This window comes from Mugil cephalus, chromosome 22 (assembly GCF_022458985.1).
Source record: "Mugil cephalus isolate CIBA_MC_2020 chromosome 22, CIBA_Mcephalus_1.1, whole genome shotgun sequence".
In the NCBI taxonomy this organism is placed as follows: domain Eukaryota; kingdom Metazoa; phylum Chordata; class Actinopteri; order Mugiliformes; family Mugilidae; genus Mugil; species Mugil cephalus.
This window is the reverse complement of record NC_061791.1, coordinates 14,069,751-14,085,305: the sequence shown is the minus strand read 5'-3', so window position 1 is coordinate 14,085,305 and position 15,555 is coordinate 14,069,751. Positions and strand designations below refer to the sequence as shown.

General features: G+C 49.8%; 1 protein-coding gene across 8 annotated transcripts in view; it reads left to right on the top strand.

Annotated features, from left to right (window-relative positions):
* Window positions 1-15,555, top strand: part of sox5 (SRY-box transcription factor 5) — an 84,047-nt gene that overhangs the window by 28,905 nt on the left and 39,587 nt on the right. For 5 of the 8 annotated variants that reach the window (XM_047574788.1, XM_047574791.1, XM_047574787.1 and 2 more), the window contains exon 4: window positions 12,927-13,013. The exons of the other annotated variants lie outside the window; for them this stretch is intronic. In XM_047574788.1, the coding sequence (XP_047430744.1) occupies window positions 12,927-13,013 (87 nt within the window). The remainder of the gene's footprint in view (window positions 1-12,926; window positions 13,014-15,555) is intronic. 8 annotated transcript variants of the gene reach the window in all.

The following is a 15,555-nucleotide window of genomic DNA, read 5'->3' as shown; positions in this document are numbered from 1 at the left end:
TGTGTTGTCAGCCTCAGGGTTCGCGACCCGAGCCCACAGCGCGACCCCGGCCTTATTTGAGCCAGATGTTGGGAGACAAGCATCTCACCCCCCCCCCCCTCTCTTCCTCAGCTGCGTTCCCTTCCTCCTCCGCTGCCGCTCGGCTCGGCCGGGCTCCGATGCTCTCTGCCTGCGCTCCTCTGCCGGCTTCTCCTCTTTTCTCGCCATCCGTCTCTCTCCTTCTCTTTCTGTTTCCCAGTAGGATCCATCCATTCACCTCTCCCCTCCCCTCCCTCTGTTGTCACCCCTCCCTGCTCGTTTGGCCCACTGCCCCTTTCCGCTTCGCTCAAGGGAAAGAGTGCAGCGTGTGTGTGTGTTGCCTGGCAGCGTGCCCGCTCTCATCGTCTTCTCCCCATCCACTCAGTTTTTTTTTTTTTTTGCCTCATCTCTCCCTCTCATCCCTTCCTTTCCATCCATCCCATCCTCTAGTTTCCTCTCTGCCACCTCCGTCTTATCTCTCTCTCTTTCTACCTCCCCCCATTGTCCCCATCACTCTCTCCACCTGCTTCTAATCACTCCCCATCCACCCTGCATCCATTCATACTTCTCTCTCCCTCTCGCTCTGTCTCTCATCTCCCCTCCCTCCCTCTCCATCCTCCCTCCCTCCCTCCCTCGTCTCTTCCTCGGCTGGGCTCAGGAGCAGTGAACAGGTGTTGTCTCCTTTTGATTTGGGTGCGTTCGGATTAATGCTGTCAGCTCAGCTGTTAAAACAACTGCCACCGCCAGATGCCAGTCAGTTTGGGGCTGGAGTTGTCACCTACACACAAACTCGCGCGCGCGCACACACACACGCACACACACACGCACACATTCAAACATCCAGACACACTCAGATGGAAGCGTGCGCACACGGGCTAACACACAAACACTTGGCCTCCTGGCTCATTGTAATACTGACAAAGCAAATCAGCTGTTGTGTGCCTCTCTTGTCTGTAACCCAGGTGTGTGTTGCTGTAGGCTTTCCAGAACATCACTGGGTATATGACATGTCACTACAGTGATCATTAATACAGTCAGTTGCACGCAGCCCGTTTGTCTTAATTATTGAAGCTCGTAGAAGTTCTGTATTATTTTTTTGATTTTGCAAAGTTTAAGCGTTGAGGAGATGTTTTTATTTTATATTCAGGTTAAATTGTTAATTGTTACATGGATTTCCATATAAAGCATAGGTCTTCAACAGGGGGTTCGCAACCCCTAGGGGGTCCATGGAAGTGCGGCAGTGAGGTCGCAAAATATTTGGTTGATTAGACACTTTTTTATTTATTTTTTTTTATTTCCCCCCACAAATATATATTTATAAATAAATAGACACTAGGCTGAGTTTAATATAGAACACATATAGTAGGTAGGTGGGTCCCTACTTAATCTGTCCTTCAGTCTGAGGGTCCTTGGCCTGAAAAACATTGAAGACCCTGATATAAAAACTAATATTTAACGGAAAATTTACATCATGAAGCGGGAGCACAGAGTTTGAATGATGAGGGCGTTTCGTAGACAGAAAATACGACTCCGTGCAGTCCCCTAACCTCACAGGGTAATCTTGACTCCCTGAGCGGTTGCTACAATTCTTCTGGTTTGCATCACTTTGAAGCGAAAGGAGCCCGCTAGATTAAATACTTCCATTTGTCACTCAGGGATGGTGAAGATTTACAATTCTTTTGACTAGTTCACTAAATACTTAAGCAGCTGTTTGGGAAAACATCATGAAAAACGCTAGTCACAGATCTCAAACCGTACTTCTCAGATCTGTCAAATCTGAAACGTGTACAAATATTTAACAGATATTGTTCAAATTTTGAATAGCACGCTTGTTAAAAAGAAAAAGTCCAATTTCCAGCACGTTTTTAATGGACAACAATGGGTTTAGTTGAGTATTTATTGAGCAAACCTCCAGTGAGGCTGCCTCTATTAGCTCGGGCTGCAACCGTGTTTGCAAAACTCTCCATTCCTAAGGCGACGCATTATTCCCACGTCCCCCACCCCTCCCTCACCCCGCTCACTCGTTCCTTTCTTTCCTCCAAGTCGCTCCGTCCCGCGGCCGCTCCGGAGGCTCTTTCCCGCTCATCCCTACCTGCTTTATTTTCAGACCAAACTTTCGCCTCGTAAGTGCGAGGCCTGCGCGTGTTTGATGTCTGCATGCGTCACCGTCTTTCTGGCAGTGGACGCCCCCTCCCCCCTCCCTTCCCTCCTCCCACGCTCCTTTCCCGCCCGACAGCCGCTTTAAATTTAGAAAGCGGCTCCTTGTTGAAAATTTGTGAGTAAAGTGATGATTAACTATGAATATCAATGACCAGCGGTGTGCGAGTGGCGCGTAGCGGCGCTATTTGAGGCGGCTTCAGATGTGGGTAGAGTCTCCAGTCACAGAGCTTCGGAGGGAGCGTCCCTCGCACGCTTTTTCTTCCTCCCTCTTTTTAAATTGAACTCATGTTTGTTCGCGAGCTTCGCTAGAGGCCGGAGAGTCTTGTGATTGTAGTTCAAGGAGTCGTCGCCGAGACACTGGACACTTGTTTGTCGGGTCGGTTCGCCTGACGCGCTCCCGCGCCCGGAAAAAGAGCACGCGCCCCAACGCGCTCTCTAACATTGAGCCCTCTGTGCGCGCCCTGCCCTAAACCGACGGCTCGGTTTACTTTGCGGGAAACACGGGCCAAGCGCAGCGTTCGCGGACCCCTCTCCGCGGGCCCGCCATCTGAACCGTATTTCACTGCGGATCCCGCCCTCCATTTTGTTGGTTTGCTGAATTACACTAATAAGGTTATTTCCAAGGTTATCATACCCCGCTGTAGTCTCCAGTCTCCGCCGAGCCAAACGTAGTTAAGACAATTAGCCCTCTCAAAGAGTCATGGGTGTCCTGCCGGAGGAACGGTGGAAGGAGGAGGAGGAGGAAGAAGAAGAAGAGGTCAAACGCAGAAAGGAATGTTTTATAGACGCGGGAACTCTACAAAGGGTGGCAATAAAAAAGATATTTACCAATAAAGTTAATTCGAAGTGACACAATTCACATGTTCCGATAAAGGCACGAGTGATGTGGTTAACGCAGGCTTGATCTAATAAAAGACAGACCAGAATATGTTAACAGAAGAGCAGGCCTAATTTGATAAACATCCTAAATCATTCATTAGTTACTGTAATTATTAATTATTTCCAGTGGATAGCTTAATCTGTGTTTTGCCAGATATGCCACTCTGTTTTAGGCCGAGAACAGTCTGAAATTTGAGAGCGCTGAGTTGCAGGAGTCGGGCCGCTCCGAGGTCCGTGTGGCGCTTTGACTTAAAGCTAACGTCTCTTTTTTTTTTTGGAAGGGATTATCTAGCGTCGAAGTATGTGTATTGAAATGACAGATTTTCTCAAAAGTGATCTTCGCGTCTTAGTGAATCCCAAGTGGTCACAGAAATCGCTGGAAACAGATTAGAATTTAGCGATCAGAATCAACCAGCTTTCTCCTACAATTCCCAGAATGCAACTCAGACTGCCTTACAAACCCTGCACTTGCAATTTGTTACACTATAAAGCCTCGTCATTACACACATATATATGTGTGTGTGTGTATCAGTTTCTCTTCTTGCCAGTCGCTCCTCAGTTTGTTGTTAGTGGATGCTCCAAACTCTGGTTGCCTAGGTAACCCCCTTGTATATTTCCCAACCAGCAGTGTGTAATAATGTGATCATAAAATCATTGCTGGTGAGCGGACAGTTGGTATCGCGCTCTGTTGAAAAATAAAATGCCACCCGCGACCACTGGTCCGGAAACCGTCACACTTGCGATTAGCTGAACTGCAGTTCGCCCGTTTCGCCGCTCCTCCCCCGTGCGCGTTCGCTTCAGTCTCAAGGTAACCTTAATTAAATTATGACATTTATTGTATTATAAGCTGGAAAGCCCCGTTCTCCTTACGAGCCGCGTTACACTCCTCATGCTGAAGTGCCGCGAGCATCTTCCCAACAAACAGGGCTCTGATACCAAGAGCCCCGGTTTGACTTTTGGCCGACCGGACTTTTATTGCATCTCATCAGCTTTCCCCTATTCCGCTTAATGCGCGTCTCGACACGGTGCATCATCAATTAGCATCAGGCGTTATTGACGGGGCTTTTCTCATCAACTGGTCGAACCTTCCTTTTTTTTCTTTTTTTTTTCCCCCCTCGCCTAAGAACGACGCAGGCCTTGCCAGGAAAACTCGGGCGTAGGGAAAGATTTACAAGGAGAGACACTGAATGAATAATGGGAGCGCGGTGACAGGTCAGCCACGCAAACAGTCAGCCCGAATCAAAACGCACACATGCTAGTCAGCAGAACATTCCAGCGTTGTTTGGACTGTTGTTGCCACCGGTGTAATGGTTCTCACATGTCTGTCGCCCTGTCTTTGAGCGGCACGCTGGGACAATGCGGGCTATTCTTGAGACTTTTCGCAGCGCGCTCCGTCTGAAGCCGGTCGACGGGCAGATGGAACAAGCGTTCACACATCGAGGGGGGAGGCAAAAAAAAAAAAAAAGGGACGGATACCGAGGCTCCGGCAGACGACAGAAGCGCGTCGACGCCGTTAGCCGGAATGGGCGGGCCCTTCCTCCTCCTCCTCCTCCTCCTGCGCCACTCTAAAGCCAAGCCAGCTGTCAATCAAGGGGCCGACACGGGGCCAAAACTATGATAGCATCAGAAATAACAGTCTTCACCCGTCAGCCTTCCGAGCACAAACACACACACAAACACACACATACACACGCAGAGGAGGTTAAAGTCGCGGCTCAGCGCTGTTTGAATAGGCTTCCAACATGCAAAACAGCATTAGTGTGTCAGGAGTGTCTTGCTGTTCTGTCTGTCTCTCTGTCATTGCTTTGACAGGCAGACGAAAAATGTCATGACTCGCAAGAGAAAACGCCGCTGCGAGTGTGTGCGTGCGCGCGCGCGCCTCTCTCCGTCTGTCTACGGCGCAGTTAATGCGTGGGTCCGTTCCCCCTTCCACACACACACACACACACACACACACACACACACACACACACGGCAGGCCCGACGCACAACGTCTTCTTTTGTTGTCACGTTAAAGTGATGCAATAAAGCTGTGCGGTGACAAGGACGGCCCCGGGGGCTGCCGCGGTGACAGAGGCGCTGAGTGCGCGCGCGTGTGTGTGATGCGTGGAGTGGAGACAAGAGCACTGAAGAGGGGTTATTGCCACGAGACAGATTGCAAGTGTCATTTTCCATTACAGCAGCCTGAGTGTGTACGACACACACACACACACGCACACACACACCGGTGCACATGCCTTGGCCCACTTTAACAGGATGCTTTTGACAGGGAGAGATGTGCATTAGAAGAGCGGCGGCGCCCCCGACTCTTTAACCCTCTCCTCCTCCCAGGTTGTGACACAAACACGCGTACGCTCCGTTTCTTTTCTTTTTTTTTTTGTTCCTCTATTGATTCGTCCGCCCTTATCTGATTGGTCGGCTCTGGGTTTTTTTCCCATTAAACTTTTCGCGAGTAACGCAAATTGCGTTTGGGTTAGCAAGAAAGCAAATCGTCGCTGAAAACCTAATTTCGGCGATTTACGCGGTTAAGTTGAAAGATTACATCGCGATCCCTCTCTGACCTCTGAAAATCTACAAACGGAGGAGGGGGGGGGGGTTTCCTTTGACACCATGAGAACAAAAAACAAAAAAAAAAAAAACAGGTCTGTATATTTGTCAGAGCAGCTGTTCTGTTCCGAGCGCGAATACATTTCAGATACAGCGTGACCTATTGTTGCGCGCGGACCTCTATTATCTATTCAAAAGTCTCTCGTGAAGGCTGTGTTTGTTAAGCGGGCAATTAGCGGGCGGTATTTGGGGGTTATCAGCGCCACGGTTGACACTCGGTCTCTTCAGCCTGTGAAGTATGAGGCAGTAAAATGAAAATGGGATCCGTGTTCGGTCCCACAGCTTGGCCCTAATAAGGCGCGGTGGCAGCGGCTATCAGGGCCCGGGCTGAATTGGTCCGCAGCGGATTCAAATGTCTAGATGCTATCAAGCAGCATTTAATGATAATGGAGGTCACCGAGGCAATTGGGAAAATGCAGTGTGCGCGCACGCGTGTGTGTGTGTGTGTGTGTGTGAAAGGAACGTTTCTCCGTCTCCCGCAAAAAGAAAAAAAAAAAAACAAACAAAAAAAAACACACACACCGCATTAAGATAGCATCGCTAATTTCACCAGCTCGGCACAAAAACAACACGCAGAGGAGGGAGGAGAGGAAGGAGAAAAGGGAGAGAGAAAAAAAAACACGCACGCAACACACAAATGAGACAACAAGGAAAGTTTCTCTGCGACTTTCTCGAATGTCGCTCCAGATTTTGCCCTTCATCGTTCTTTCACAATGTCGCGCCCTCTCCGCTGCTATTTCTGACTGCCAGTGTGTGGATCTGGCTCGCTGAGATTTCATGCCAGTGTAAAAATTGGCTGAGGGTTTGGTTCAAATCAAATTGGACATAAGCACCCACAACACCATCTGTTATGGAAAGGCAGTGGAGTGAAGGGCAGAACTCTGTATTCAGATAAATGGATTTTCAATTTATTAAATTGTTGACTGACACCCTTGTAAATGTTCGCTTTATGTGCAGCGGCCTATTCTTAGAGCGTCGCGTTTAATGGAAACATGTTGCCATACGTCCATGCTATCCCTAATATTAGAAGGAGGGAGAAGGAGGAAAAAAAAGAGAGGGTGCATCTGTTGTTTGGTGTGAGTTGTATCTCTGCTTTTTATGTTTTTGACAGCACGGCCGGCTCGCTTTTTATTTTTTTCCTTTTTTTTTTAATTTTTTTTTTAACTAAAACTTTAAGTAGACTAAAATAAAACCTCCTCCCCGGCCTGACTTCAGGTGTTTTGGCAAGTGGTATTGTGTGTTTTCCGTTAACAGGTGTGTCGCCCCTAAAATGGAGACTCGGCTGCGATTGTCACAGTTCTTTAGGGGAGGACCATATGTCCCACCACCCCCCAAAAAAAATAAAAACTTAATTTTACAAGGTGGATCACAGTCTCTCAGAAGTCGATGTCATGCTGCTCGGTGTGTGCGAGTGTGTGCCAGACACTTTCAGTTTTGTCTGTGTGTGTGTGTATGCGACGGTGTCCCCCTAGCCTAGCTTAGCCTAGCCTAGCGGTCTGGGTGTTTATTAATAACTAAAGTTGGAGCAGCTTCTGAATGAAAAGTCGCCTTGGACGCGGAGGCCGACCGGGGACAGTCCACACGCGGTCTTCCTCGATCCTCTGCTGCAGTGGGAGTGCTGAGAGGGGGTTAGAAAGTGAGGAGGAGTGTGAGGAGGAGGGATTTTTAGTGTTTACACAGAGGCCCGGCCGCCGCAGCAACTGTTGCCAAGCGCCGTTCTCCCCAACAACAAGCCAGTAATTGGTACTTTTAGCAGCTAACCTTGCGGAGGTGGTGGTGTGAGGTGGGCTTGGACAAAAAGCTTTTTGATACATCTCCCTCTCCATCTCTCAAGCCGCCGTATAGCCGCATAGTGCCCCTTCTTCTTCTTCTTTTTTTTTTTTTTTCCCTTCCTCCCCATAATCTTGGCACGGCCCTCGCCGCTTTGGAACGATTGGCCCGTCTTTAGAAGGAATCGATGAAAATGTGTCCAGACACATGGCCCAGCTCAACCAGACATGAATTGATCATCAAAATATCAACATCATCATTTCGTAATGGAGCGCGGTTGGCCGTGCCGGCGCGAGGGGAGCGGCCCGGGCTGAGGAGCCGCGGCGCCGCGAGGGTGTGAATAAGTGAGGAGCCGTACTCCAAATTTCCGCCCCTCTGAAGTTCCTTTGAACGCATCCGTGGCGCGGTGGATCCGGCGCGTTAAAGTTGGATCGTTTTACGTCTGAAAGATTCAGTTTGCTCGTAGCATTAAATAGTAACGCTACCTCTCCCCTTCTCCTATTAAATAAAACTCTTCAGTGTGGTTCTGATGTTTCAGGTGAAATATTAAGACGGGCAGCTTGTGTAAAAATAGTTGAGCGCAGCTTGAGCATTTCCTTTTTTAATCATGAGTCTAGTGCAGGTGTGCCTCTCAGACTGGAGCCCATTAGTCTTTCTATTACAGTGCATGACCCAGATTACCGGGTAAACGCTTCGCCCTGACATTTTTATTTATTTATTTCATTATTTTTTTTTATTATTATTTTGTTTGAAATCGTCGTGACTAACCGCGTTCGTTAACATGCGAAAACTTTCCGAGGCTTCGCATCGACTCCGATACATCAGAGCCATAAATCCGCGGGGCGATTCCGATCTCCTCCCTTTAATTCGGTTTTCGATAACCTCGTTAAGGTGTCGCTGATTTATGCTGATGTGGTTACGGCCTAATCCGCGGGTGACATGTGAACGTACAGCCTCCGTCTGTGTCATGGCCGCCGGCTCGCGTGTCGCCCTTACTCTCTCTCTCTCTCTCTCTGCTTCTCCTTCCTGCCATCTCAATACTTCAGTGTTCAGGGTGGCAGTCTTAGACAAACTCCACCAGTGCTTGTATAATTGCTTATTCAATGCTGACCCCTGCTCAGTTTGGGAGGGGGGAGCAGAGGAGGAGGAGGAGGAGAAAGAAGAAGAAGAAGACGGGAAAGGCGGGGAGGGAGGGGGTGAGTAGCTGGAGCCTCCCTGTTGCTGCCAAGGCCTGAGTCAATGTGGAGCCTGTTTTTCGGGATATAAGCGCCGGCCACGGGTCCCAAGCCAGGGCCCTTTCCTGTGGGCCCTCCTCCTCCTCCTCCTCCTCGTCTTCGTTCTCCTCCTTCATCCTCCACCCTCCTCTGAGCCCGGCTGGGCCTGGCGCTGGCACAGAGGCCCCTTTGTTGTGTACCCAAGGGCCCGGGCTCTCTGTCTCTCTCTCTCTCTCTCTCTCTCTCTCTCTCTCTCTCTCTCTCTCTCTCTTTCCACAGAACAACTCCTCCTCCTCCACCTCCACCGCCCCGCGCTCCCCTTTTCCTCTGAAAAAAAAAAAGTCTTCACAAATATGAGATAATAGGAAAAATAGCGCTGGCTGCTTGTGGTGACTCAGGGAGAAACGTCTGAGTGAAAAATAGAAAGTGAGAGAGAGAGATGGTATTGTTTGTGAGGTTGGTCAGAGTCTCCTCCCATCTCTCTCTCTCTCTCTCCCTCCTTCCCTCCTTCTCTCATTCTCTCTCCAGCAGCTTCCAAACCAAAAGCTTACTGTGGATCCAAAAGCCGGATGGGGGCTCGCTGTAACACACACACACACACACACACACACACACAGTTTCCCTCTCCGTCTCTCTCGGCAGGTGGACGGGGTTGTTTTGGCTCGGCTGCAGGGCAGCAGCTTGACTCCGTTTGAGCCAATGAGCCAAAATAATAGCCGCCGATTCCAGGGTTATTGTCAGCGTTTTCCTCCCCTCTGCTTTTCCCAGAATCCCTCACAGCCACGCGGGATCCGAATCAGAACATCACCCTCCGATGAATTTGTGCGCTTACGCATGAAAATACAGCGGCGGGGTTTTTATTTTTTTATTTTTTTTACGGTCAAAGCCGAGGCAGTGTGGATTTTGTAGCTGCTCCGACCTCTCTGATCAATCGCAGGGACACGCAACGTCTCAAAGGCGACTAATAGGGATTAAAAAATAAATAAAAATGACCTCATGCTGGGGTTTTATTCCACGTAAACACAGCTTTATTGCGTTTCAGCCACCTTTGAGGCGGCGTCAAATCTTTACATCCTCCCGGAAAACAGTGCAGCTTTTTTTTTCTCATGAGGTAGACGGGCATCCTCCCCTCGCCCTCGGCTCGCAGCACCCCGCCCCGCAAATATGCGGCCCACGCCCCTGCGTAGGCACCGACCTCCACCCGCTTACCTCACACAACGCTAACACACACACACACACTTCCACACACACCGGGCAAAAGTGTTGCGCCGTTCCACTTTATCGCGCGGTCTTTGGCCCCAATTAGCCAGTGGCGGCGGCGGCGGAGCTGGACGTTTCCAGCTGTTGAGAAGTCTTAGGTTTTATAAATGAGAGGGAGCGCTTGAAATATCGCAGGGCGCCGCTCGCACAAGTCAGGTGCATTTTAACATTTTTTGAATAAAGCTGAGGGAGCTTGGCTATAGTTGTAGGCACTAACGCATGCTGGGAAAGCTAACGCACGGGAGGATGATGTTTTTCATGAGGTGTCCAAACGCACCTTTTAACTGACTCACACGACCCGCGCTTGTGTGGAGTACGTTTGTATTTTATCACGGGTGACAGTGGAGGTTCACTTCTCGCAGCGTTCACATCGATCAGCCTCTTCTCTTCTCTTCTCTTCTCTTCTCTTCTCTTCTCTTCTCTTCTCTTCTCTTCTCTTCTCTTCTCTCCTCTCCTCTTCTCTTCTCTCCTCTCCTCTCCTCTTCCTCCCCCTAAGCCCCCTCCTGCCCATTTCCGCGCATTTTGCCATCCGCCGCACAATGAAAGAGCCTCTTGGCTTTTATTAATAGTTAAAGTGGCCCCGGCCTGTCACTGGGGACAATGGCTGCAGCCCTGTTAATAAATAAAAATAATAACTAGGAGATGGAGACAGAGAGGGAGTGCAATGGAAAGAGAACAGGCGACACTGCCATTTGTTGTTCCCTCTCACTTGTCAAAGCTCTTTGGCTTAAAAGCCCCTGTCATTGTTGAGGGAGGGGGGGTGGAGGGGGGCCGGCTGAGGAGGTGTGGGGGGGTGGGGGGCGAGAGACGGAGAGAGAGAGAGAGAGAGAGAGAAAGAGGCAGAGAGAGGGAGCGCCAGGGGCTAATAGCACCTGTTGGGGTGATGGTGAGACAGCTGTCACGAGGGGGGGAAAAACACGGGAGTACACTCTTTCTTCTGCTCCTTCTACGCATGTTTTCTTTCACTCCTCCCTGTTTTTGCAAAAGAATCTCCATCCATGCCAGTTCTCTCCTCCTCCTCCTCCTCCTCATACCTCCATCCCACTGCTAACCGATTCCCCGAAGACTACGGCGGCCCCTGACAGAAAGCACTAGGGCACATCAGGGACGTCGGCTTTCTGGATAAGTGGCTCGGGGTGCAAGGACAGACCAGGACAAGGACAGGAAGGAAGAGAAAAGGAAAGAAAAAAAAAAAAGAAAGAAAAAAAAAGTGAGACTTCTTGGACCGGCTGGAACTTCAGCATTGATCTCTTGGCTGAGAGCGTGAATGTGTCCCTATTGTGATCAGCGGGGCGTGAACGCTCTCGCCTTGGAGCCAGAGGAAAGGACCTGATTCAGGCCTCAGGGGAGGCCAGAGGAGAACACACACACATACACAGACACAGACACACACACACAAACCGAAGTACAGTACAGTATGTAGGACACGCTGCAGTGCTTTGTGTGTGTGTGTGTGCGAAGGGAGCGTGCGCCTCTTTCGCGCGTTATCATGTGTCGCTTTAAATCCCGAAAATCTCCAGCCGGTTTCTCGTTCCTGCAGCTCCACTCCGCCGCAGACAGAGGAAATATAGAGGGATGAAGAGGAAAGAAAGAAGTTTTTTTTTTTTTTTTCGGATGACAAGCAAAAGTACTTAAGATTTGTTGTGGCGGTGTGGCAGATACGTTGTGTGTGCGCGCGCGCGTGCGTCCGCGTCTCTTTTAGAAGCAAAGCAGAAGCATTAAGCGGTTTCGACTCAACACACACCGGACATCTCTCTCCCGCTCTCTCCCTCTGTGGAAAGCATTAAAACATGTGTGTGTGTGTGTGTGTGTGTAGGCTACATGTGTGTTTGTTTGTGCGAGCAAGCTGTCTCATACCAGAAAGATTAAGATTTTTTTTTTTCTCTTCTTCCTTAAATCAGTCTCGTCGTTGCGGAAAGAAGAAAAATAATCCGGTGGGGACGAACAAACTTTTTTGCCTGCTGTCAGCAAGTCGGAGCGTGTGTGTTAGTGTGTGTGTGTGAGCTCGCTCGAGTGTGTTTTGCTGGTGTTTGTGCACTCGAGTGTGCGTGTTTGCGTTGGCTGATAGGGTTAATCTCCCCACTCAAAGTGTAAAACCCCTTTCCTTAGCTAGGCCTCGCATCCCCAAGTGCAGATGGCTCCCGGTAAATAAACCGCTCCCTGTCTCTGCCTCTTCCCTTGCTTCCCACTTTCTTTGTCCAATCGTTTCAACCCCCCACCCCACCCACACCCACCTTTGTTCGCGTCAATAACAGTCAACAGGGTGACGCCTGTGGGCTGATGGCGGCGGCGGCGGCGGCGGCGGCGTCCCTGTGTACGTTCATGCGCCTGGGTGCGCTTTCTCCCGGGCCCGTACATGTGCGCACATCCAGGATCTCTCTCCTCGCTCGCCTGCGTGACATTTCCATTTCCCCCGCCGCGTGCGCGTCTGCATCTGTGCGCGAGTGCGACCGTAGTTAGCAATTAGCGAGTGTGTGTGTGCGCACGTGTGTGGCCGTGCAGGGGTGTGTGTGTGTGTGTGTGTGTGTGTCTGTGTGTGTGTGTGGTGTGTTGAAAACAAAGCGGCTAGCTGATAATGTGTCCATTGTGGCGGGTGCATTAAGGCCCTCTTTGTCTCAGGGCCCACAGGGCTAATGATTCTCTAGCAGCAGGTGAGAGGGAAAAAAGCCTCTCTCTTTCTGTCTCCCTCTCTCCTCCACTTGTCTCCCTCTTTATCTTGCGTCGCCTCCTCTCTCGCTCCCTTCCCTTTTGCTCACTTGTTTTTGTTTTTCAGATTTCCTCCCTTTTCGATTATCAGCTCCTCTCTCTCTCTCTCTCCCTCTCTCCCCCCTCGCTCTGCCTCTCTCTCCTGCTGATGCGGCCATTAGGCTGAGCTGCCGCTGCCTTTATTACAGCAAATGGACTTTAAATGAGCTTTATTGTCATGTTGGCCAGCCAACTGAATCCCTCTCTCTCTCCCTCTCCTCTGCACCCACCCCTCTCCCCTCCTCCTCCCCCCTCCCCCCCTCCCCTAAACAGAGGCCCCCAGCATTGAGAGGCTGTTGTCAAAGGACTGGAAGGATAAACTTTTGGCCATGGGCTCAGGGCACATCGGAGAAATTAAAGGTATGGTACAACGAAATGAAGCCAGAACCAAACTTTAGTCAGCTTTAAAAAAAAAAAAGATAAATCATTAACCCTTTAAGACCTTCTACCTGCGCATAAAAAAAAAAAAAAGCATGCGGTATTTGAATTACCGTAACTCACCGATAGACAGAATTAGAAGTGTGGCTGGCTTTCTGGGGGGAAAAAAAGGCTGCCATTACGGTAATGGTGATGCAGGTTGGGGAGACACAGGAAGAGAGAGTTGTTTGGAGGAATTTGTTGGTAAAAACCAAGTTAATTAGTTGTCACGAAGGTCTCCCAGACAAAAGCACAGCCTCCCAGCGTTCAGTCACACTTTTTGACAACTTTATCAACCATTCTGAGTTACGGTAATTCAAACGTCGCCCGCTTTAACGGATCGCCGGCGATCTGTTCACCTGAAACTCAAGATAATTCCCTCACACCACTGCGAGTTAGCGGTTAACTGGAATCTAAGGCCGCCTCCATTAAAGGTTTTAAGCGAAGTAAAGCGAAATCAGTGGAGTTGGATGTAAATGAACCGAGCGCCGAGCTGTTCCCCCCTCCCTTCCCCTTCGCCTGGTGCGTTTGACCAACACGTCAGAAAGTTAACGACATCTCCTCTGGTCCGTCGGCTCCGCGTTAATCTGAGTGTTAATCGCCCGTTTCACCCACGCCGACCCTTCTGATCACCCGAGGCCGAGGCCGGCCCGACGGAGCGGAGGAGGGAGGGGGGACAGGGCAAAGAGTGGCACAAAGAGGGGAACAAGAGAGCTGTGGTGTGAACACGCGGGTCCAGGAATCAACCAGAGAGAAAGGAAATGAAAAAAAATAATCAAAAAAAGAGATGTGAGAGAAGCAGAGAGTGGCTATTATTCCCTGTAACTCCGGGGCAAAGCCGTCGTTCTCCTCCAGTAATTGAGCTTCATTAGGAGGCAAAAGCAATATGTAATCAAAGAGCCTCGCGGAGCGGCGTGGCCATCGAGAGGGGGGCTCCATTGATCAAACCCCCTTTTTCCCAGCTCCCCGCCGCGCTGACATTTCTGCGCAGGGGGCGTCCCGCTTGGCGCACCACGCACCGGCAGCTGGGGGAGGCGGGGAGGGGGGCAGCATACGTGTAGAAGGAGTGCTCGGATGTATGCTCACGTCCGTTTGTGTGTTACGTAACGACATGCAAGTGTAAATGTAAAGAAGAAAAAAAGTAAAACTAGAAATGAACAGAAAGGCTTTGCTGCACACCGGTTCGAGTGTGTGTGTGCGCGTCGGCGCATCCCTTGACGTTTTTTCTTCTTTTTTTTTTTTCTCTCCCCATCGAATTCCATTGAAGAGCTTTTTGCGGGGAACAAAGTGATTCGGAGCCGCCGCCTCCCGCTCCGTCGGCCTTATTGAGAAGAGACGCTGGTAAAAGGCCCCATGCGGTTCACACGGCGGAACACACACATACAATTATGGAAGTCGTCGCACTAGAACAAATATCCCCACGGTGCGGTGTCATTAGCGGCGGCTCTGCCGCGCCGGAACGTGAGCGGTGGCAGGAAAGGCGGTTAATCTCTTGAACCCTCGGTTTTTACCTTTAATTTGCCCCCCTCCTCGCACTTCCTTACACACCGCACGACATTTTTACATATGCACTGTCAGTTTGTTAAGCACTTCATTAAAGCCCTGTTGCGCACATATATGTTCAGTTCTTATATAATTTTCTATTAATCCTCTTCCTCTTTCTGTAACGTTAAAGTAACAGTGCTGCGCTAAATCTTACCTTCTTTCCAATCTGTTGATTCCACATTCTGGAGGCTCTCCTTCGCAGCGCCGCTGAATCGCATTGTGTTGCACTGACACAACCCCAGTTCGGTAAAATAAAAGAAACACTTTAATGTTTAATTCAATTCGGCTCAACAGCACCGCAAATTACATCCCGACCAGTGATCACACAGCCGAATTACCTCCTCTCAGACGCCGCCTCGACACAAAACCGAACATCATAACAGTCGTGACGCTGGGATTCAGAATTAGATTAGGGCGCGTTCGTTTTCGGCGCGGTTTTAGTGCACCTCATAAACTGGCGAGGGAGATTCCTCAGTTCCCAGATCTCGCAGTTTGCACACACACACACACACACACACACAACCTGTTAGGAACAGTCTGAATCTTTAAGGTGAAGAGTTCCTGGCTGTGTGTCGTCGCTCGAGGGAACTAAGGGAAGCAAACTGTAGAACAGACTCTGTTATAACCTGACGTTCAGTTTAAGACGACTCACTGTAGAGGCCTCACTCTTCCCTCATTGTGCTCTGTGTATTGTTGCGTCGTGTGGAGCAGCAGCAGCAGCAGCAGCAGCAGTGAGTTATTTTCTGTTGGGTTACAAATCACGTAGCCAAACAAATCAAGTAAAGTTGAGCTACGGGAACAATGAGGTTACTACTTACTAACCAAGCATGTACTTTAATGAAACCTTAATTCCGTTACCTTGATTCTATTAACTAACGCGATTATTTAATCGCGTTATCGTGCCCATGTAGATATGCTTATTAACAATGTGCCCCACATC